The 23,619-nt window shown below is 38.7% G+C and overlaps 1 protein-coding gene across 5 annotated transcripts in view; it reads right to left on the reverse strand.

Annotated features, from left to right (window-relative positions):
- Positions 1-2,082: 2,082 nt before the first annotated feature.
- The window catches only part of SLC26A7 (solute carrier family 26 (anion exchanger), member 7), a 170,217-nt gene continuing 148,680 nt past the window's right edge, over positions 2,083-23,619 (reverse strand). For 4 of the 5 annotated variants that reach the window (XM_010861984.1, XM_010861993.1, XM_010861978.1 and 1 more), the window contains 3 exons: positions 8,089-8,143; positions 7,903-8,006; positions 2,083-5,275 (listed from right to left, as the gene is read on the reverse strand). In XM_010861984.1, the coding sequence (XP_010860286.1) occupies positions 5,240-5,275; positions 7,903-8,006; positions 8,089-8,143 (195 nt within the window). In that variant the 3' untranslated portion in view covers positions 2,083-5,239. The remainder of the gene's footprint in view (positions 5,276-7,902; positions 8,007-8,088; positions 8,144-23,619) is intronic. The other variant, XR_827212.1, reaches the window with a different exon arrangement.

Genomic DNA, 23,619 nt, shown 5'->3' on the forward strand with positions numbered 1-23,619 from the left:
CTTCTCCAACACCACAGTTCAAAAGCATCAATTCTTCGGCACTCAGCCTTCTTCACAGTCCAACTCTCACATCCATACATGACCACAGGAAAAACCATAGCCTTGACTAGATGAACCTTTGTTGGCAAAGTAATGTCTCTGCTTTTGAATATGCTATCTAGGTTGGTCCTAACTTTCCTTCCAAGGAGTAAGCGTCTTTTAATTTCATGGCTGCAGTCACCATCTGCAGTGATTTTGGAGCCCCCCAAAATAAAGTCTGATGCTGTTTCCACTGTTTCCCCATCTATTTCCCATGAAGTGGTGGGACCGGATGCCATGATCTTCATTTTCTCAATGTTGAGCTTTAAGCCAACTTTTTCACTCTCCTCTTTCACTTTCATCAAGAGGCTTTTTAGTTCCTCTTCACTTTCTACCATAAGGGTGGGTCATCTGCATATCTGAGGTTATTGATATTTCTCCCGGCAATCTTGATTCCAGCTTGTGTTTCTTCCAGTCCAGCGTTTCTCATGATGTACTCTGCATATAAGTTAAATAAGCAGGGTGACAATATACAGCCTTGACATAGTCCTTTTCCTATTTGGAACCAGCCTATTGTTCCATGTCCAGTTCTAACTGTTGCTTCCTGACCTGCATACAAATTTCTCAAGAGGCAGATCAGATGGTCTGGTATTCCCATCTCTTTCAGAATTGTCCACAGTTTATTGTGATCCACACAGTCAAAGGCTTTGGCATAGTCAATAAAGCAAAAATAGATGTTTTTCTGGAACTCTCTTGCTTTTTCTATGATCCAGCGGATGTTGGCAATTTGATCTCTGGTTCCTCTGCCTTTTCTAAAACCAGCTTGAACATCAGGAAGTTCACGGTTCACATATTGCTGAAGCCTGGCTTGGAGAATTTTGAGCATTACTTTACTAGTGTGTGAGATGAGTGCAATTGCGCGGTAGTTTGAGCATTCTTTGGCATTGCCTTTCTTTGGGATTGGAATGAAAACTGACCTTTTCCAGTCCTGTGGCCACTGCTGAGTTTTCCAAATTTGCTGGCATATTGAGTGTAGCACTTTCACAGCATCATCTTTCAGGATTTGAAAGAGCTTAACTGGAATTCCATCACCTCCACTATTGGGTCAGCCAAAAAGTTCACATGGGTTTTTTGTAACATCTTACAGAAAAACCCAAATGAATGTTTTAGCCAACCTAACATAAAATTCCAGCAAGCCTAATTTTCAGACATAAAAAGGAATGTTTTAATATAGAAGATATTTATAACTCCCTGCTATGGACTTGTGTTTCCCTAACCCTCAGTGTAACTGTATGTGGAGGGTGAGCATACAGGGAAGTATAAAGGTTAAATAAGGTCATAAGGGTGAAATCCTAAGCTTACAGAATTATAGGATCCTTTAGAGGAGAAACAAGAGAGCACTCTCTTTCTAACATGTGAGGGCATGTGAGGACAGCAAGAAGGTAGCTGTCTACAAGACATAAAATAAGCTTTCACCAGAAGCTGAGTCAGGTGCTACTTTGCTCTTTGACTTCCCAGCCTACTGAATTTTGAGAGATAAATGTCTATTGTTTAGTTCTCCAGTCTGTGCTATTTGATTACAGCAGCCTGAGCTTCCTAAGACATTCTCATTAGTCGCCATGCCTATCAGTCTACCTTGGGACACAGCGCCCACCTTCTGCCACACATTTTATCCTCTTTCCTTAATTTATTCCTATTCTTAGCACACATTTTCATTTAACTTAAATAAAGGTATTTAAAATTTATTCCATTTATTTTGTCTTCCCCAGTAAGGATGTAAGCTCCATAAAGGCAGGGATTTTTTTTTTTTTTTTTTTTTCTGCTTAATTCACTGCCATATCTCCAACACCTGGAAGAGAGCCTTATGTTCTTGTTCTTTGAACAATAACCTTTAAAATGCTGGAGAATATTGAACTCAGCCTAGAAACTCAGAAAAGACAAACAACAGTATATAAACAAAGAGCCAAACAAATTAACAAATTAAATTACATATTAATTAAAATTAGAACAAGAAAGGATTTAAACTTGGTGTTTAAAGGACTGCATAAAAGTAGTGTTGCAGCAAAAAGTAGTTTTATTAAACTTCTGTAAATTGACATACAACACTTCACAATTTTAGGCTGAAATTTTGTAGGAATAAATTACAAAGAATATTGAATCCAGTAATTTTCAACACATAATACTCTGTAGGTCAGTCTAAGCAAGGAAAAATGTACTATTTGCTCTTCAGTAAGTACTTTGAAATAATAGTCAGAAATCCATTTAACACAGTAATCATATTTCAGTTTATTTTCCATGTAAATTGGTTGTTATATGCTGAGTCAGTGCAAAGGATTATTTAAAAAGTAATTAAATATATTGAAAAACATAAAAATATAAGTGTGACATATTAGATAATATGATTTGTAACTAGAAATCTCTAGATTGTGCAAGCCTTACTAAACTCCCTATTGAAAAACTGGCAACAAAATCAATACCAGAAGGACTGTCTATGTTGAATTAGATGATCATCCCTATTGCAGAATGCAGAACAAGTACCTCCAGTCATATGCCTATTCAAAAACATATTTGGGTAAACACTAAATGTCAAACATCATCCATACAGGGTATCAACACATTTACATTTTCATTAAAAAAGAGAGATCTCTTTTCTCATTACATTACGCATTTACACAATAGAGATCTGTCAAATAAATTACTGCAAAGTAATTCAAGTTAGACTTTTAACACTGGAATCATACAATTGGGGGCAAATAATCTTTAAAATGAAAGACAAATGGTAAATTAAGGACATTTAATCTGTATAAATGTAATATTAACAGTCTTTTCCTGGTTATTTGCTTTATGGTTAATTTGTATATTGTATATCACTCCGTTAAATCCTTAACACTCTTATAGGTCAGTTTTAATTTTTCCCTATTTTATTTTACCATAATAAGTAATATGTAAGTAACTTACCATATACAAAAATAAGTAATCTCATAAAAATAGTTCAACATGATTAGGAACATTCTAGCATCAGGACCTTATTGTAATTTTTCTATTGTCAATATCTGTTTTGAAATAAACATTTATATTTTAGGATCTTGTGTGTGTGAAACTCATACTGAGTCACTGGGCTCTCAAAACTTAATTCCAGGGAGCTCCTCCAGGTCTATAGTCACTGTGACCTTAGCATGCAGGATAAACCTTAGAGCAAAGGGTTTATGGTACCTTTGTTTTGATCTTCTTTTACTTTGAAAACAATAATATTTGATGAAAGTTATGACTTTTAAGCTTTATCCATTAAATATCTACTATAAACCCTGAAATGCATTCAAATACATCTTCTCAAGGAATTGTGTGCTAGCTTCAATAAAAAAATAGAAGAAACTATCTGTCGATTAACTGTAATGATTTTAATTCCATCTACAGTCCATAATCTCTAACAAATTAGAAAATGTCTACAGTGCATAAATTTAATAATAGGCCAAAGTTGCATAGAAATACATCCATTTATGTGCCCCTGACGAATGGATTAGAGACAGTGAGTGTTGCCACCATCCACAACTGGAATAATTTAATCAGACAAAGCAGAGTGAAATTCCTCTTTTTAAGGAAAGTTTACTTTTAGGTATTACTTCCACCTTTTCTTGGAACAGTATTTGATGGGAAGGAAAATTGGCTTCACTCATTTCAGTCCAAATTAGTGATGAAGGGATTGAGGCTTCCTGTGGGACAAAAACTATCTTTGTATTTCATGTCAATCAAAATTAACATAGCTAAATAAGTTATGAAAATTTGAAATGTTTATTATTCCTCTTTTACACTGTCTGCTTAGGATTTAATGGTAAAAACAAGGGCCATATGAATGTTTGTTATACATTTGCTAGGGACCATTAAATCACTTGGCAAATATTAGCATTTTCTCTTACAGATGTCCAGAAAAACACCTAAGTGACCTAAAATTAAAGCCTTTTAATTTTGTTTGCAAACTCTCAAATTCACTTCAAAGTACTTGGCTTTTTGTTAACTGGTAATTTCTAGAACAGCTAAAATGCCTTAAGATTAATGCATGTATCTATACCTATTTTTGAAAGTGATATTTCTTCATAGGTAAATCAAATTGGTAGATAAACATATAAAACTATATGTGATTTAAAATATATGTAGAAACATATATACAAGTCAGCCTAGCCTGTGGTTTTACTTGTCAATTACTCTGTTGGTTTAGTAGGTTTACAGATAAGCATTTATCTAAGCTCTTCTCTAACAAAAGAAAAAAAATCAAGCATTCTATGGAGATCTATCTATCTTAGACAGATAAATGTATTATAGTATATTGACTATCTCTGAAATAGGAAAGTCTCAAACTACTATAGCTAATCCTATATTGGAATAGCACAAAGTTATTCTGCTGTTGATACTTTCTCATCTATAAATCATATTTGTGAAAAAACATAAAATGTGCAACTTCCATATTTTCTAGTTCCAACAAAACTTAAGCTGAAAATAGAGACTTTTATGGGTGGGGATGTGCAAACTAGGCCTAAGGTCTGAAGATCCTAAATATTTTTAACAGTCACAACAAAACCAAAGTCAAGAACCTGATTTCACTGGGATAAAAGTGACATGAAAACATTCCTGAAGACTTCCATGCATGGAAAGATATGAAGAAGAATGGTTTCCAATTTGTCATTTGTTTTTGCTTGACTTACTTTATGTGAATTTTGTATCATATTACATGAATATTTCATGGCTTATTGATATTTAATGGCTTTTTTGGTAGGGGAAAATGCCACACTTGATAAGTTGTTTCTTTGTATTAGTTACATATGATTCTGCATTTTTACAGATGACTTGCAAATGTTCTAAATCTCCTATAATAGGACAAAGTACTTCTCACTTTTACAAATCAACTTACAACAAAACTAAATTAACACAAAATATTGTGGTATTAAAAAAAAGGAAATAAATTCACGTTTATCTTTCAGTACACTAAAACTAAATGCATACTGATTTTCATAAGATAACTATACAGCAACCTACAAAGTGAATTTACTTACTGACAAAGATTAGATAAAATTGTTGGCAAACCTTGAGCAGTTATGCAGTTACAAAGTCACACACTCGTCATAAGGGTCATTTGTAGGTTCTACACAACAAAAAAGTTTGTGCAAAACACTTGAGTATGGCCTTTTCAGGGAAGTTGTTAAAAGAACGGTACTGCAGCAAAAGAGTCTCAGATTTCACTGTGGTCACTGAGTATGCTCAAATTCTGAAACAGAAGAGAAAGAAATTAGCACTTGCTACTTGTTGTTTTCTTGTTTAGTTTCTAAGTGCCTGTCCAACTCTTTTGTGACCCCATGGATGACCCCATGGACTGCAGCCAGCCAGGCTCCACTGTCTATAGAATTTTCCAGGTAAGAATACTGGGTTTATTGTGTGTGTGTGTGCGTGCGCTCAGTCACTCAGTCACGTCTGACTCTTGGCGACCGCACAGAGTGTAACCTGCCAGGCTCCTCTGTCCATGGAATTCTCTAATCAAGAACATTGGAGTGGGTTGCCATTTCCTCCTCCATGGGCTCTTCCTGACCCATGGATCAAATCTGCGTCTCCTGTGGCTCTTGCATTGGCAGGCGGATTCTTTACCACTGAGCCACCTGGGAAGCCCCACTTGCTACTTAACTTTAAGTTGATAACCGTAGGTAAAAGAACATTAGAAACTGAAGCCAGCTGTCTCGTCAAGCTAAGAAAATGGAAATTCTCTGAGGCATCACAGTATAGAAGTTTATAGCCCTAAGTGCCAGGTCAGACTGCTGACTTTGAAACTGGCTCTACCATTTACAAATGGTAAACTTCCCTGAACCTCAGTTTCCTCATTTCTAACAATAGGTTAAATAATAGTATCTACTTCATAAGCTTGTGGTGAGTTTAGTGAAGAAATATAGGTAAAGCTCTTAGCATAGTCTTGGAACATAATGAGCACTCAATGAATGTTCATAATATGTAACATTTAGTAGTAGTAGCAGTAGAAATAATAATAATAGCATTATTATTTTTAAATTTTTATTACTTTGTAAATGCATACTGTTCTGGTTGCATGTAATGAGGATGACCCAGGGAGACAATAAATGCTGTTCCAGGAATAAGCAAAGGCAAAAGTTATGACCAACCTAGATAGCATATTCAAAAGCAGAGACATTACTTTGCCAACAAAGGCCCATCTAGTCAAGGCTATGGTTTTTCCAGTGGTCATGTATGGATGTGAGAGTTGGACTGTGAAGAAAGCTGAGCACCGAAGAATTGATGCTTTTGAACTGTGGTGTTGGAGAAGACTCTTGAGAGTCCCTTGGACTGCAAGGAGATCCAGCCAGTCCTTTCTAAAGGAGATCAGTCTTGGGTGTTCTTTGGAAGGAATGATGCTAAAGCTGAAACTCCTGTACTTTGGCCACCTCATGCGAAGAGTTGACTCATTGGAAAGGACTCTGATGCTGGGAGGGATTGGGGGCAGGAGGAGAAGGGGACGACAGAGGATGAGATGGCTGGATGGCATCACCGACTCAATGGACGTGAGTTTGAGTGAACTCCAGGAGTTGATGATGGACAGGGAGGCCTGGCGTGCTACAACTCATGGGGTTGCAAAGAGTCAGACACGACTGAGCGACTGAACTGAACTGAACTGAAAATAATTCAAGATAAAAAAAAAATGTGGTAAATCAAATTTCTAGGGATAGTTCTAAAATTAACCATCAGATCAGATCAGATCAGATGTCTTTTCCAATGAGTCAACTCTTCGCATGAGGTGGCCAAAGTACTGGAGTTTATGGACCTAACAGAAGCAGAAGATATTAAGAGATCGCAAGAATACACAGGAGAACTGTACAAAAAAGATCTTCATGACCCAGATAATCACAATGGTGTGATCACTGACCTAGAGCCAGACATCCTGGAATGTGAAGTCAAGTGGGCCTTAGAAAGCATCACTACAAACAAAGCTAGTGGAGGTGATGGAATTCCAGTTGAACTATTCCAAATCCTGAAAGATGATGCTGTGAAAGTGCTGCACTCAATATGCCAGCAAATTTGGAAAACTCAGCAGTGGCCACAGGACTGGAAAAGGTCAGTTTTCATTCCAATTCCAAAGAAAGGCAATGCCAAAGAATGCTCAAACTACCGCACAATTGCACTCATCTCACACGCTAGTAAAGTAATGCTCAAAATTCTCCAAGCCAGGCTTCAGCAATATGTGAACCGTGAACTTCCAGATGTTCAAGCTGGTTTTAGAAAAGGTAGAGGAACCAGAGATCAAATTGCCAACATCCGCTGGATCATAGAAAAAGCAAGAGAGTTCCAGAAAAACATCTATTTCTGCTTTATTGACTATGCCAAAGCCTTTGACTGTGTGGAAAATTAACCATACAGCCCAGTATTAGAAGATAACTTTGACACTTCAGACCACGTGAGTGCTGGCTTCTGCAAATACTGTTTCCAAAAATGGCAATATATATGAGCTTAGAGTAAAGGGTATCAGAGCAGTTAAGAGCTATTTGGTTACATTTTGGGTTTTTTTATTTGACAGAGGTAGATTCCAACTTCCAGGATAGTGGATCCTGGAAGATGCATTTATTTTATAATCAAGCAGTTTGCACTTAATAGGTGATCACCAGATCCTTTAAACAGTGATATTGCTGGAAACTCCAAATTTTTAAACAGTGTTCATACGTTGTCCAAAAAGGGAATGAAAAAATTTCTTTGCTTGGAGCAGAGGACTCTGAGGAGGGGACACATTTTAATAGGTTTTCAGATGCAAATGGAATAATAGTCTAATATAAAAATCACAAAACCCTTGATTCTGCATTCCAATTTTCTTATGATTCTGGCACACCAACTTGTTCAACTCACCTTATTTAAATGTATGTTACTTATCGCAGCAGATACTGATTCAAAAAAAATTGGCTTCTCTGAATCTAGGTTTCCACAGTATTTCATTGCTTTTATCAAGGAAGCTATAAGAAAGCACAAGTGATATAAGGATTCATGGAGCAGCAGAAGGATCAGGTCCAGTGTTAGTCAAGGATACTCCCTTACCTGTGCAATGGACCAAAGACACATCCACACTCTTGTTCTTACAGTCCATGTAAACCTGGAAGAATTAAAATAATACACCCATAGTTAATTCAGGATAGCTGACAGGAAGAAATAAGAAGCTCAGAAAGGAGAATTTTGGGAGGAGGGTTCAGGATTGGGAACACGTGTACACCTGTGGCGGATTCATGTTGATGTATGGCAAAACCAATATAATATTGTAAAGTAATTAGCCTCTAACTAAAATGCTGCTGCTGCTAAGTTGCTTCATTTGTGTCCGACTCTGTGTGACCCCATAGACGGCAGCCCACCAGGAGAATCCCTGGGATTCTCCAGGCAAGAACACTGGAGTGGGTTGCCATGTCCTTCTCCAATGCATGAAAGTGGAAAGTGAAAGTGAAAGTAGGAAGTAGAGTCGTGTCCGACTCTCAGCGACCCCTTGGACTGCAGCCTACCAGGCTCCTCCGTCCATGGGATTTTCCAGGCAAGAGTACTGGAGTGGGGTGCCATTGCTTAATTAAAATAAATAAATTTAAATTTTTAAAAACTGATGCTGTACCACCAGGGGGTGGCACTGTGTCTTCGGGAAGGAAGACGGATGCCAGCAAACATTTGCCGTTTATATAACTCAGTTTTGCTGCTTGTGTTCTCCAGTTTATTTAATAAAAATAAACACCCCACCTTTCCCTCCCTGTAAGAATAATATAAAATTGTTTTCAACTGTCTTATTGGAAGTCAAGGACCCATTTGTGAAAATGATGAAATCTGCTTACTTTAATGTTTTGTTATTTATATATATTCATGGTGTCTCTAAACTCCATCCATGGATGGTAAGTTGAAAACCTCACTGCAATCAAAGTCAAATTTGATGCCCACCTTCCATTTTTATGGTCCATCAAGATGAGAGATCCTAACTAATTTTCTTGGCATACTGCAGGGTCCTGCCTTCTTTAAGTCCTAGAGATTCTCAAGCAGTAGCAACTTGAGCAAACAAATACTTAAAATCCAGATCCTAGAACTAGTTATCCAGCTAAGATGTGGACCCAGAATTTGTCTATCTTTAAAGTCTATGTTCTTAACACATATCATAATTTACTGTAATCATAATGAAATAAACAGTGATAAGGAAACTAAAAGTAGCAAACTAGTAAAAACAGCTGGTTGTGTGTATACAGAAGCACAAATGTCATTTTCTTCAAATTTATGCATCAGTTGATTTATTCCTTCATTCTATTGTGTAGCATTTTTAAATAAGACAAATTAAAAATTTTTTTTCTTAGCATTGCCAGTACTTAGATTATTTGAATTCCTCTGAACTTTCAACCTTAGATCTTAAACTCAGTGGGAATAGTTAACCACTGCCTCATAGTTACTAACTCTAAGTCTCGATTTGCAGTATCTAGAGAGGTAGCTAATAAATACTGGGGTATATTCAAAAACAAAGTTTAAATACAATTGGATAACAAATATACATAGTGGCTTTTCCCAGTAAAAGTACAATGCTGGTCTAGTGTTTCTCAAAACACGAACCTTGGACAATAAACAACCTATGTTGTTTATCATCCATAAACAACCTACACTGTTTAAACTGAAGATTACTGGGCCAGGACTAGGATTCGGAAGTCCGTATTTTTTTTCCTTTCATTTTTATTGAGTTATAACTGGCATACAGCACTGTATAAGTTTAAGGTGTACAGCATAAGGATTTGACTTGCATACAATCTGAAATGATGACCATGAGAAGTTTAGTGAACATTGATCATCTCATATAGATACAAAATTAAAGAAATAGACAAAAAGATATTTTTCTTTGTCATGAGAACTCTCAGAATTTATTCTCTCAACAACTTTCATATGCAGCATAAAACCATGTTAATTATATTTATACCTACATCCCAAGTACTTATTTATCTTATAACAGAAGCTTGTACTTCTAACTGCATTCATCCAATTCCTTCCTCTCCTCAGCCCTTGCCTGTGATTACCACAAATCTGATCTCTTTTTCTATGAGTTTTTGTTTCTTTGTTGTTGGAGTATAACTGGCTTACAATACTATGTTAGTTCCTGTTACACAACATAGTGTTTCAATATTTCTAAACATTTCAACCCCATGCTGGATCGCAGCCTTGCTGTGGTGAAGGGGCTTGTGTAGCTCAATGAAGCTGTGAGCCATGCTGTGCAGGGCGACGCAAGATGAATGGGTCATAGTGAAGAGTTCTAACAAAATGCCTCCCTGGAGGAGGAAATGGCATCCCACTCCAGTATTCTCGCCACAAGAACTCCATGAACAGTATGAAAAGGAAAAAAGATATGATGCTGGAAGATGAGCTGCCTGAGTCAGAAGGTATCCAACATGCTACCGGAGAAGAGTGGAGGGAAATTACGAATAGCTCTAGAAAGAAGGAAGCCACTGGGCCAAAGCAGAAATGACACTCAGTTGTGGATGACTTTGGCGGTGAAAGTAAATGCTATAAAGAACGATTTTGCATAGGAACCTGAAATATTAGGTCCATGAATTAAGGTGTGAAATGAAATATTTCCTGCCACATTGGTGGGCAAGAAATGTCACAGCCACCAGCAATTTCCAGTTTCCAAATGTGGATGAGGGCTCCCAAAAGGGAACACTGTGCCTGTGATCCCGCAGATGCCACCACACTCCATGGTGACTGCTGAGGAGCCTGGGGGAATACAGGAAGCAGCCATCCACCATGTCTGCCACCCCGTAGGGTGAACAGGGAATTAAGGATGCAAACAATCAGGGAACAGGATTTGGCTCCAGATAGCAGAAGTATATATGAAAGGAATAAATTCAGTGAGCCCGGAGGCTTGCATCTTCCCAAACACAGAAGAATGCTACATTCCTTTACTTGCTATCTAATTTTCCTTATATCACAATAATCTTTGATGTTCAGACTGCCTGCCCCCTTTGTTTCAAACTAGCATATAGCCTGACTCCCCCTCCCACCTTTCTGGAGCAGTTTTCTCAAGGCTCAGACCTGCTGGCTCCTCGGCCACATTCCCACCAAATAACTCTCTACTTTCAGGTTGCGACTAGTTTTTTAGTGGACAAAGGTAAATTGGATGTGGTCAAGCAGATGGCAAGAGTAAACATCGGCATTTTAGGAATCAGTGAACTAAAATGTATGGGAATGGGACAATTTAATTCAAATGACCATTATATCCACTACTGTGGGCAAGAATTCCTTAGGAGTAGCTCTTATAGTAAAGAAGAATCCAGAATTCAGCACCTGAGTGAATCTCAAGAATGACAGAATGATCTCAGTTCATTTCCAAGGCAAACCATGCAACATTACAGTAATCCAAGTCTACATCCCAACCACTGATGCTAAAGAAGCTGAAGTTGGCTGGTTCTATGAAGATCTACAATACCTTCAAGACTAACACACACACGCGCGCGCGGACACACACACACACACACATATACACACGATATCCTTTTCACCATAGGGGATTGGAATGCAAAAGTAGGAAGTTAAGATATACTTGGAATAACAGACAAGTTTGGCCTTGGAGTACAAAATGAAGTAGGGCAAAGGCTAACAGAGTTTTATTAAGAGAACACTCTGGTCATAGCAAACACCCTTTTCCAAAAACTGAAGAAACGACTCTACATATGGACATCACCAGATGGTCGATACTGAAATAAGATTGATTATGTTCTTTGCAGCCAAAGTTGGAGAAGCTCTGTATAGTAAGCAAAAACAAGACCGGCAGTTGAGGCGACTGTGGCTCAGATCATGAGCTCCTTATTGCAAAATTCAGGCTTAAATTAAAGAAAGTAGGGAAAATCGCTAGGCCATTCAGGAATGACCTAAGTCAAATTCCTTACTGTTATATAGAGGAAGTGACTAACAGATTCAAGGGATAAGATCTGGTAGATGGAATGCCTGAAGAACTATGGATGGAAGCTCGTTACATTGTGCAGGAGGCATGACCAAAACAATCCCAAAGAAAAAGAAATACAAGAAGGGCAAAAGCAGAAACAACACTCAGCTGTGGGTGTGCCTGGTAGTGAAGACAAAATCCGATGCTATAAAGAACAGTACTCCACAGGAAACGGGAATGTTAGGTCCACGAATCAAGGTAAACTGGACATGGTCAAGCAGGAAACGACAAGAATGAACACTGATATCTTAGGAACCAGTGAACTAAAATGGACGGGAATGGGTGAATTTAATTCAGATGACCAATATATCTACTACTGTTGGCAAGATTCCCATAGAAGAAATGAAGTACCCCTCATAATCAATAAAAGAGTTTGAAATGCAGTACTTGGGTGCAATCTCAAAAATGATAGAATGATCTCAGTTTGTTTCCAAAGCAAACCATTCAACATCACAATAATCCAAGTCTGTGCCCAACCACCAATGCTGAAGAAGCTGGAGCTGACTGATTCTACGAAGACCTACAAGATCTTCTAGAACTAACACCAAAAAAAGATGTCCTTTTCACCATAGGGCATTGAAATGCAAAAGTAGGGTGTCAAGAGAAACCTGGACTAACTAGCAAGTTTGGCCTTGGAGTACAAGTTGAAGCAGGGAAAGGCTAACAGAATTTTGCCGACAGAACATATTGGTCATAGATAACTCTACACGTGGACATCACCAAATGGTCAATACTAAAATCAGATTGATTACATTCTTTGAAGCTGAAGATGGAGAAACTACAGAGTCAGAAAAAACAAGACTGTGGCTTAGGTCATCAGCTCCTTATAGCAAAATTCAGGCTTAAACTAAAGAAAATGGAGGAAACCTACAGGCCACTCAGGAATGATCTAAACCAAATCCCTTACGACTATACAGTGGAGGTAATGAATACATTCAAGGGATTAGATATGATAGACAGAGTACCTGAAGAAATATGGACAAAGGTCCATAACATTGTACAGGAAGTAATGACCAAACCCATCCCAAAGAAAAAGAATTGCAAGAAAGCAAAGTGGGTGTCTGAGGAGGCTTTACAGATAGCTGAAGAAAAAGAAGTGAAAAGCAAGGGAGAAAGGGAAAGATATAACCAACTGAATGCTATTCCAGAGAATACCAAGGAGAGAGAAGAAGGCTTTTTTCAATGAACAATGGAAAGAGAGAAAAACAATAGAATGGGAAAGACTAGAGGTCCATATAGTCAAAGCTATGGTCTTTCCAGTAGTCATGTACAGATCTACATGGCTTGAAATTCAGCATTTAAAAAACTAAGATCATGACATCTGGTCTAATCACTTCATGGCAAATAGAAGGGGAAAAAGTAGAAGCAATGGCATTTTTTCTTGGATTCCAAAATCCCTATAGATGGTGACTGTAGCCATGAAATTAAAAGACACTTGCTCCTTGGAAGGAAATTTATGACAAATCTACATGAGGTATTCAAAGCAGAGACATCACTTTGCCAGCAAAGGTCTGGATAGCCAAAGGTATGGTTTTTCCAGAAGTCAAGTAAAGATGTGAGAGTTGGACCATAAAGAAGGCTGAGAACCAAAGAACTGATGCTTTTGAATTGTGATATTTTCAAAGACTATTGAGAGTCCCTTGGACAGCAAGGTGATCAAATCAGTCAATCCTACAGAAATCAACACTGAATATTCATTGGAAGGATTTTTGTTGAAGCTCCAATACTTTAGCCACCTGATGTGAAGAGCTGACTCATTGGAAAAGACTCTGATGAAGGAAAAGATTAAAGGCAAGAGGAAAAGGGTATGACAGAGGATGGGATGGTTTCATAGCATCACCAACTCAATGGATATGAATTTGAACAAACTTTGGGCGATAGAGGAAGGCAGAGGAGTCTGGTCTACTGCAGTCCACACGGTTGCAAAGAGTTGGACATGACTTAGCAACTGGAAAAAACAACAAATACTTTTCAAAATGATCACTATAGGTTACCATCAGAAGACTACATCTTAAATAAGCTCCCCATGTGATCCTTATAAAAACTGGTTTAACAGTGCTCTTCCAGACCTTGGCAACACAGTAAGTAAAAGTGTGGAACATAGAAGCCCTCCAGTGATGAGGGACTATCTGTTTCCAGTCTAGATTTAGATGCAAGAAAAGAACCAAAGTTGAACTGTATGTCAAATTATGAGAAGTTTTTGTAGTGAGCAACAAGAATATGAAAGCATATTACATGAGGAAAAGGATGACTTACCAAAAATAGCCACTGGATTTAAGGCCTAGGAAACGTCAACCCAGTTCTTTTGCATAATTTTTTTAAAATATGAAACAAAGTCATTCCCTCATTTTCACAAAATGAATAAACTGAGATCCAGACAGGTTAGACAATTTCCTTAACACCTCCCAGTACGTGTGCTAGATCTGAGACTATATTCTAACTGTCACATATTTAAGGTCCTTCCCTTCACATAGCCCCAGTCTATCTCCACAGGAAAGCCGGACTAAAGCTGACCTTTGCACTATTTTGAGTTTCAAAGTTTGGACATTTCAAATTTAAAATATGAGTGGAGACATAGTTATGCAACACCATGAGGAAATAATCAAAATCTACAAAAGTTCTTCTAAAGACTGCCCTGGTCTTAATTCTTTAAAAGTCAATGTTCAATTTTGACTTCTGGCCATGCTGAGTAACCAATATAAAGACTATCCTATCCTCCCTAAGTAAGTAGACAACTGGACAAAATATATAAACTGCTTTCCAGCAATGGGGACAGGCAGCAAGGGATTGAGTTCTCTGAGAGAAAGAAAACAAAAGAGGCCAGCTCTCAGATCATCTCAGCTTTCTGCTGCAGTTTGTGGGCCACTACATGATAGGGGACCCATGCAAAATGCAGCCACTTCACAGAGCTGAGAAGACAGAATTGGCATTCAGGAAGGATCAAGTGGGTACACTGATGAGCAAGAATAATGGAAAGGAGGGAAATAGGTAGGGAAAGAGCCCCAGAAATTATCAAAGGCTATGATTAAGTTTTTGACAGAATACAAAGTCTCACACAGCAGGAGACTGTTTGAGCCCAGAGTAAGAGAACCACGGGGAGGAAACAGCCGAGGTGAGGAGAATCAAGTTCCACACAGCAGAAGCTAATGGGCGGCTGAGGGAAGCTGAGGAACAGACATGGGCTAATCCTCAAGATGCTCCTGCATATTTGGGGTATTGGGGGAGAGAATAAGTGGAAATAAGAAAGGGAGTACATTCCTTATTGACTTTGAATTAAAAAAAATAAAAAGGAAACAATTATGGAGGTGTCTGTGTGTGCACATCCTTAGTCAGTCGTGTCTGACTCTTTGCAACTTCATGGATGGTAGCCCGCCAGGCTCCTCTGTCTATGGAGATTCTCCAGGAAAGAATACTGGAGTGGGTTGCCATGCCCTCCTCCAGGGGATCTTCCCAACACAGGACTCAAAGCAGGGTCTCCCACATTGCAGGCTGATTCTTTACCATCTGAGCCACCAGGGAAGCCCAGAAGTTTCTGAGTTTCCCTCGAATTGGCAAAATTAAGTATTCCATCTGAAAAATGAAGACTTCAGTTTTAAAGAGATAAAACTGTTTTATTTTTTGCAACCAGGATTGTAGGGACCCAATACAGAATGGAGCAAAGCGCCTTACTGCACTGGGCATTATTTCAGAGACCAGGAAGGGTTTCAGGTCTCATCTATGTTATGAGAGACCACATCCTGCCATTTGCCCAGGGAAGGGACTTTTCTCCTTCTTTCCTTATTTTTTTATTATTTTTTTTTAATTGGAGGATAACTGCTTTAAATTTAGTCATATTTGTTTCTGCTGTGCAACATCATGTATCAGCTATAAGTATTCATATATTCCCTCCCTCCTAAGCCTCCCTCCCATTCCCATCTCATCCAAACTAGGTCATCCAAGAGCACCAGGTTGAGCTCCCTGTATTATATAACTTCCCACTAGTTACCTATTTTACACTAGTAGAGTAAATATTTAAACGTTACTCTCTCAATTCATCCCAACTTCTCCTTCCTCTGCTATGTCTACAAATCCATTCTCTATATCTATGTCTCATTGCTGCCTTGCAAATAGGTTCATCAGCACCATTTTCTAGATTCCATATATATGCATTAATATATATTTGTTTTCCCCTTTTTGACTTATTTCACTCTGTATAATGGCTCTAGGTTCATCCACCTGAGTTCAACTGACTCAAATGTGTTCCTTTTTATGGCTGAGTAATATTCCATTGAACATGTGTACCACAATTTCTTTATCCATTCATCTGTTGATGGACATCTAGGTTGCTTCCATGTCCTGGCTGTTGTAAACAGTGCTGAAATGAACATTGGGGTAAATATGTATCTTTTTGAATTATGATTTTCTCAGGGCATATGCCCAGTAGTGGGAGTGCTGGGTCATATGGTAGTTTTACTTCTAGTTTTGTGTGTGTGTGTGTGTTTTAAGGAATCTCCATACTATTCTAGAGTGGTTCTATCAATTTACATTTCCATCAACAGTGCAAGAGGGTTGTCTTTTCTCCACATCCTTGCCAGCATTTATTGCTTGTAGATTTTTAGATGATGATCACTCTGACCAGTCTGAGGTGGTATCTCAATGTAGTTTTGATGTGCATTTCTTTAATAATGAATGATGGTGAGCATCTTTTCCTGTGTTTGTTGGCCATCTGTATGTCTTCTTTGGAGAGATTTCTCTTTAGGTCTTCTGCCCGTTTTTTTGTTGTTGTTGTTATTGTTTGTTTGACTGATTGGGGTTTTTGTTTTCCTGATACTGAGTTCCATGAGCTGATGGTACATTTTGGAAATTAATACTTTATCAGTTGCTTAATTTGCTATTACTTTTTCCCATTCTAAGGGTTTTCTTTTCATCTTATTTAGTTTCCTTTGCTGTGCAAAAGCTTATAAGTTTAATTAGGTCCCATTGTTTACTTTTTTTTTTTTATTTCCATCACTCTAGGAAGTGGGTAAAAGAGGATCTTGCTGCAATTTATATCAGAGTGTTGTATCTATGTTTTCCTCTGAATTTTACAGTTTCTAGCCTTATATTTAGGTCTTTAATACATTTTTAGTTTATTTTCATGTATGGTGTTGGGAAGTGTTCAAATTTCGTTCTTTTGCATGTAACTGTCCAGTTTTCCCAGCACCACTTACTGACAAAATTATCATTTATCCATTGTATATTTTTGCCTCCTTGTCAAAGAGAAGGTGTCCATAGGCATGTAGGTTTATCTCAGGACTTTCTATCTTGTTCCTTTGACACATGTTTTTGTTTTTGTGCCAGTACTGTACTGTCTTGATTACCGTAGCTTTGTAGAATAGTCAAACATCAGGAAGATTGATTTCTCCAACTCCATTTTTCTTTCTCAAGATTGCTTTGGCTATTTGGGGTCGTCATGTTTCCATACAAACAGTAAAATTATTTGCTCTAGTTTTGTGGAAAATGCCATTAAATCAGTGCTGAATATTCATTAGAAGAACTGATGCTGAAGCTGAAACTCCAATACTTTGGCCACCTGATGAGAAGAACTGACTCATTTGAAAAGACCCTCATGCTGGAAAAGATTGAAGGTGGAATAAGACGGGAACAACAGAGGATAAAATGGTTGGATGGCATCACCAAGTCGATGGACATGAGTTTGAGTAAGCTCTGTGTGTTGGTGATGGACAGGGAAGCCTGGTGTGCTGCAGTCCATGGGGTCGCCAAGAGTTGGACATGACTAGAGCAACTGAACTGAACTGAGCTGAATGTGATGGGGATTGCATTGAATCTGTAGACTGCCTTGGGTAGTATACTCATTTTCACAATATTGATTCTTCCAATCCTAGAACATGGTTATCCCTCCATCTGTTTTTATAATCTTTGATTTCTTTCATGAGTATCTTATAGTTTTCTGAATACAGGTGTTTTGTCTCCTTAGGTAGGTTTATTCCTAGATATTTTATTCTTTCTGTTGCAATGGTGAATGGCATTGATTCCTTAATTTCTCTTTTCAATTTTTGATTATTATTGCATAGGAATGCAAAAGATTTCTGTGTTTTAATTTTGTATCCTGGGAAATTACTAAATTCATTGGTTAGCTCTAATAATTTTAGGGTAGCATCTTTAGGGTTTAGATGCTATAGCATCATGTCATCTGCAATCATTGACAGTTTTACTTGTTTTCCAATCTGGATTCTTTTTATTTTTTTTTCCTTCTTTGAGCACCATGGCTAGCACTTTCAGAACTATACAAAATAATAATGGCAAGAGTGGGCACCCTGGTCTTTTTCCTGATCATAGAGAAAATGATCTCATTTTTTCACAATTGAGAATAATGCTTGCTGTGTTTGATGTATATGGCCTTTATTATGTTGAGGTAGGTTCCTTCTATGCCAGTTTTAATGTGTTGTTGCTAATATTACTGTGATGAATTTTGCATCTATTTTCATCGTTTTCCTCCCTCTGCAATTTTCTGAAAGAGTTTGAGCAGGATAGGTGTTAGCTCTTCTCTAAAAGTTTGCTACTTTTTGCCTTTTAAGCCATCTGGCCCTAGGCTGTTGTTTGTTGGAAGATTTTTGATCACAGTTTTAATTTCAGTGCTTGTGATTGGTCTGCTCTTATTTTTTCTTCCTGTTTCAGTCTTGGAAGGTTGTACTTTTCCAAGAATTTGCCCATTTCTTCCAGGTTGTCCATTTTATTGACATATAATTGCTCATAATACTCTCTTTTGATCCTTTCTATTTTTGTGTTGTCTGTTACAACTTCTTCTTCATTTCTAATTTTCTTGTTTTGAATTTTCTCCCTTTTTTTTCTTGATGAGTCTGGCTAATGGTTTGTCAAGTTCGTTTATCTTCTCAAAGAAGCAGCTTCTGTTTTTATTAATATTTGGCATTGTTTCCTTCATTTTTTTAATTTTAAATTTACTTCTGCTCTGATCTTCATCTGAGCAGAAGTAAATAAAAAGATAGTAAAGAATCTGCCTGCAGTGCAGGAGTCCCAGGTTCAATCCCTGGTTTGGGAAAATCCCCTGGAGAAGGGAATGGCAACCCACTCTGGTATTCTTGCCTGGAGAATTTCATGGACAGAGGAGCCTGGAGAGCTATAGTCCATGGCATCACAAAGAGTTGGACATTGACTCACAAAGAGTCAGTCACATGACTGAGTGATTAAAACACTGTACACTGATCTTCATGATTTCTTTCCTTCACTACCTTTGGTGGTTTTCTTTTTCCCTTCTTTCTTTTTCTAGTTGCCTTGGGTGTAAGGTTAGGTTGTTTACTTGATATTTTTCTCATTTCCTGAGTTAAGCTTGTATTCCATAAATTTTCCTGTTAACACTGCTTGTACTGCATCCCATATGTTTTGAGTTGTTGTGATTTTGTTGTTTCTAGGTACTTTTGGATTTCCTCTTGGATTTCTTCAGTGACCTCTTGGTTATTTAGAAGTATATTGCTTAGTCTCCAAGTGGTTTTTGTTTTTTACAGTCTTTTCCTGTAATTGATATCTAATCTTATATCATTATGGTAAGAAAAAAAATGCTTGATGCAATTTCAATTTTCTTAAATTTATGAAGGGTTGATTTGTGACCCGAGATTTGATCTATCCTGGAGAATGTTTCATGTGCACTTGAGAAAAAAAGTGAATTCTACTACTTTTGCATAAAATGTCCTTTAGATATCAATTAGGACCTTCTGGTCCAAAATGTCATTTAAGGCTTGTGTTTCCTTATTCAATTTTCTGTCTGGATGACCTGTCCGTTGGCGTGAGTGAAGTGTTAAAGTCCCCACTATTTTTGTGTTACTGTTGATTTCCCCTTTTATGTCTGTTAGCATTTGTCTTATGCATTGGAGTGCTCTTATGTTGGGTGCGTATATATTTATAATTATTATATCATCTTCTTGGATTGATCTGTTGATCAATCTAAGATTCTTCCTTGTCTGTTGTTAAAGTCTTTTTTTTTTTTTTTAATTTCCATCTGCATGGAAAATCTTTTTCCAGCCTCTCACTTTCAGTCTGTTTGTGTCCCTATGTGGGAAGTGGGTCACTTATAGACAACATATGTAGGGGGTTTTGCTTTTGTATCCATTCAGCTAGTCTGTGTCTTTTGATTCAAGCATTTAATCCGTTTACATTTAAGGTAATTATTGATATGTATGATCCTATTGCAATTTACTTTATTGTTTTGGGTTTGTTTTTGTAGGCCTTTTCTTTTGTGTTTCCTGTCTAGAGAAGTTCCTTTAACATTTGTTGTAAATAAAGGTGGTTTGGTGTTGCTGAGTTCTCTTAACTTCTGCTTGTCTGTAAAGCCTTTGATTTCTCTGTTAAATATGAATGAGATTTTTTCTGTATAGAGTAATCTTGGTCTCATATTTTCCCTTTTATCACTGTAAGTATATTCTGCCACTCCCTCTTAGCCTGCAGAGTTACTGCTGAAAGCTCAGCTGTTACTCTTATGGGAATTCCCATGTATGTTATTTGTTGCTTTTCCCTTGCTTCTTCTTTGTGTTTAATTTTTGTTAGTTTGATTAATATGTATCTTGGCATGTTTTTCTTTGTGTTTATCCTGTGTAGGACTCTCTGTGCTTCCTGGACTTGGGTGACTATTTCCTTTCTAATGTTAGAGAAAGTTTTGACTATACTTCAGTACTTTCTCATACACTTTCTTTTTCTCTTCTTCTTCTGGAATCCCTCTAATTTGAATGTTGGTGTGCTTAATATTGTCCCAGATGTCTCTGAGACTGTCCTCATTTCTTTTCCTTTTTTTCCTTTATGCTGCTCTGCTTCTACTATGCTCTCTTCCAGTTCATTTAAACATTCTTCTGCCTCAGTTATTATGCTATTGGTTTCCTTTACTGTGTTTTTATTTCTCTTATTGTATTGTTCATTGCTGATATTCTATTCTTTATATCCTCCATGTCCTTGTTAAACTCTTCATGTATCTTCTCAATCCATCCCTCCATTCTACTTATCTATGCCTCCATTTTATTGCCAAGATTTTGGTTCATCTTTACTATCATTCCTCTGAATTCTAGTTGAAACCCTATTTCATCTTCATGTGTTTGGTGTTGTGAGTTTTTACCATGTTCCTTCATCTGATGCATGTTTCTCTGTTTTTGTTTTGTTTTTTTTTCCACTTCATTTATTGTGTTTGGGGTCTCTTTTCTGAAGGCTGTAAGGCCTAAGTTCCTCTTAATTTTGAAGTCTGCCCCCAGTGGGTGGGTTCTGACCAGTCCCTTGTGGGGGCTTCCTGGTAAGAGGCCAGACGCCTGTGTTCTGGTGAGCAGAGCTGGATCTTGTTCCTCTGAAAGGCACTGTCATATCCAATGGTGTGTTTGGGTGTTTGTGAGCATGGTATGGCTTTGGGCAGCCTGTCTATTAATGGGTAGGTTTGTGTTACTGTTTTGCTAATTTTTTGGCATGAGGTATCCAGTACTGGAGTTTGCTGGCTTTTAGGTGGAGCCAGGTCTTAGCACTGAGATGGAGGCCTTTGGGAGAGTTCTTGCCAATTAATATTTCACAGTGTCAGGAGATCTTTGGTGATTCAGCATCCTGAACTTGGACCTTCTACCTCAGAGGTTCAAAATCAACCCCTGGCTGAAGCAACAAGACTCCACAAGCCACACAGCATGGAAGAGAAAAGGAAATAAATAGAAAAAAAAATCAAACAAACATGCAAACAAAAAATGAACGGACAGACAAATCCCCAAGACAAATGATAAAAGTAACACTGAACAGACAAGAACATACATTGAGACTCATACACTCATACTCAAAAAAAAGAAAATAAGACAAAAAACTAAAATAAAAATTTAAAAAGTGGAACCACAAAGGAAGAGAGCAACCAAACCAATAAGCAAACCCATAAATAACACACACAATAAACTAGTCTAGAAAAAATTCAGAACCAAAACATGAAAAAAGTACAACAGAACAAAATACTAGTGTAGAAATAGGAAAAAATAAAATAAACTTACTTAAAAATAAAAGCTTTACAAAAGGAAAAATTAAGTAATAAATAAGTATTAAAGTACTAATAAAAAAAGAACAACAGAACAAAATGAAAAAAGAGAGAGAGGGGTGGTAAGAAGACTATTTTCCTGTGGCCTCAGTTCTCAGTTTTCCTGCCACACAGTGAGTTCCAGCTAATGTGCCTCATCAAAAAGACCTCCAGTATTTCTAGGAAGGTCTCCAGACCTGCTGTGGGCACTGTGGGGTCAGCTCAGACTCAAACCTGTCCACACTCCAACTTGTACTTGCTTCCAAATTCCACAACTGCCCCCAAACGCCACACCTTCAAGCCAATTGTGGGGATTTAATCTGCTGCTCCTGTGGCTGCAGGAGGAAATTCACTTCCTCTTTGGTCACACAGCCTCTGTGGCTCACACATTGGTTTTGCCCTGCCTCTGTAGGCTACGCTCTGGTGTCTGTTTCCCACCCAGACAAGATGGGGCAGACGCAGAGGCGTATCGGACTCACTTACTCAGCTGGGCTGGGAAGAGGGAGGGATATGGCAGGCCAAAGTGGAACGTGCGAGGAGGGCCTGGGGCGGTAAAGGCCTTCGGAGTTGCTGCAGCCTGAGGCAGGTCAAGCACTCTCCCAGGGGAACTGGCCCGAAGTCATGGGAACCTCGGCAATGTCAAGGTTCACGAGCTCCAGGAAGGTGTGGGCTATGACTTGTGCCTGCTCGCAGCTTCCTGCACCTGCGACCCCTGGGGTTGGGCCTGCGGTGCTACTCATCCCCTGCCTGTGGCACTCCCACTGGCCTTGACGGCAGCTGGCCAGCATGCCTGCCTCTGAGACTGCAGACCAGAGCCGTGACTAGTTCTGCCTCTGGCACTCATGCCAACCTTTCCAGTGGCTGGCCAGCGTGTCCACCTCTGAGGCTGCAGACCAGAGCTGTGACTTGTCCTGCCTCTGGCACTCACGTTGGCCTTGCTAGCAGCCAGCCAAAACCCCTCTGGGGTTGCAGACAGCAGCTGCAGCCAGCCCCACCGCGGGCACTCACAAAGGACACTCACGTGTCCTAACATCTGTGAGCATGCAGAGGTGGACTGTCGCCTCTGGCAGTCAGTGACCTGTTGCCCCTCTGGCAGTCCCAGGCTTTTCCCTCAGCTGTGTCGTATGAGCCCCCTCTGAGTGTCTTCAGGACAGTCAATCCCAGTCCTCTCCCAGGGGTCAGACCCCTGAACCCCGCACCTCAGCACCCAGCCCCCCTTGCCATGGTGGGCAGCCGTGCAGTCAAGCATCTCAGGCTGGGAAACGTTGGTCAGTGCCGATTTTTGTGCTGAAATCTCTCTACTTTGCCTTCCACACACCTGTTGCTGTGCTCTCCTCTGAGCTTCCAAAGCTCCACCTGTCCCTGCCTGTGAGGTGGTTTCTCAATAATTCAGGCCAGGAATGGTTTCAGGTCAGACTGTACCCATCCATGATATGAAAGACCATATCTTGCCAACTTCAGGGCACTTGCTCATGGAAGGGGCTTTTCTCCTTCTTTCTGGAAGCCTAGGAGTTGACTGCCCAGCATGTACTATGCCCCCTACATCTCAAATACATATTCTCAGATAATATTGGGATAATCAAAAGTCAGAGTTCAAAAATGATTAGTAGTT

The sequence above is a fragment of the Bison bison genome, unplaced genomic scaffold, assembly GCF_000754665.1.
Source record: "Bison bison bison isolate TAMUID 2011002044 unplaced genomic scaffold, Bison_UMD1.0 scf7180017858048, whole genome shotgun sequence".
Taxonomy (NCBI): domain Eukaryota; kingdom Metazoa; phylum Chordata; class Mammalia; order Artiodactyla; family Bovidae; genus Bison; species Bison bison.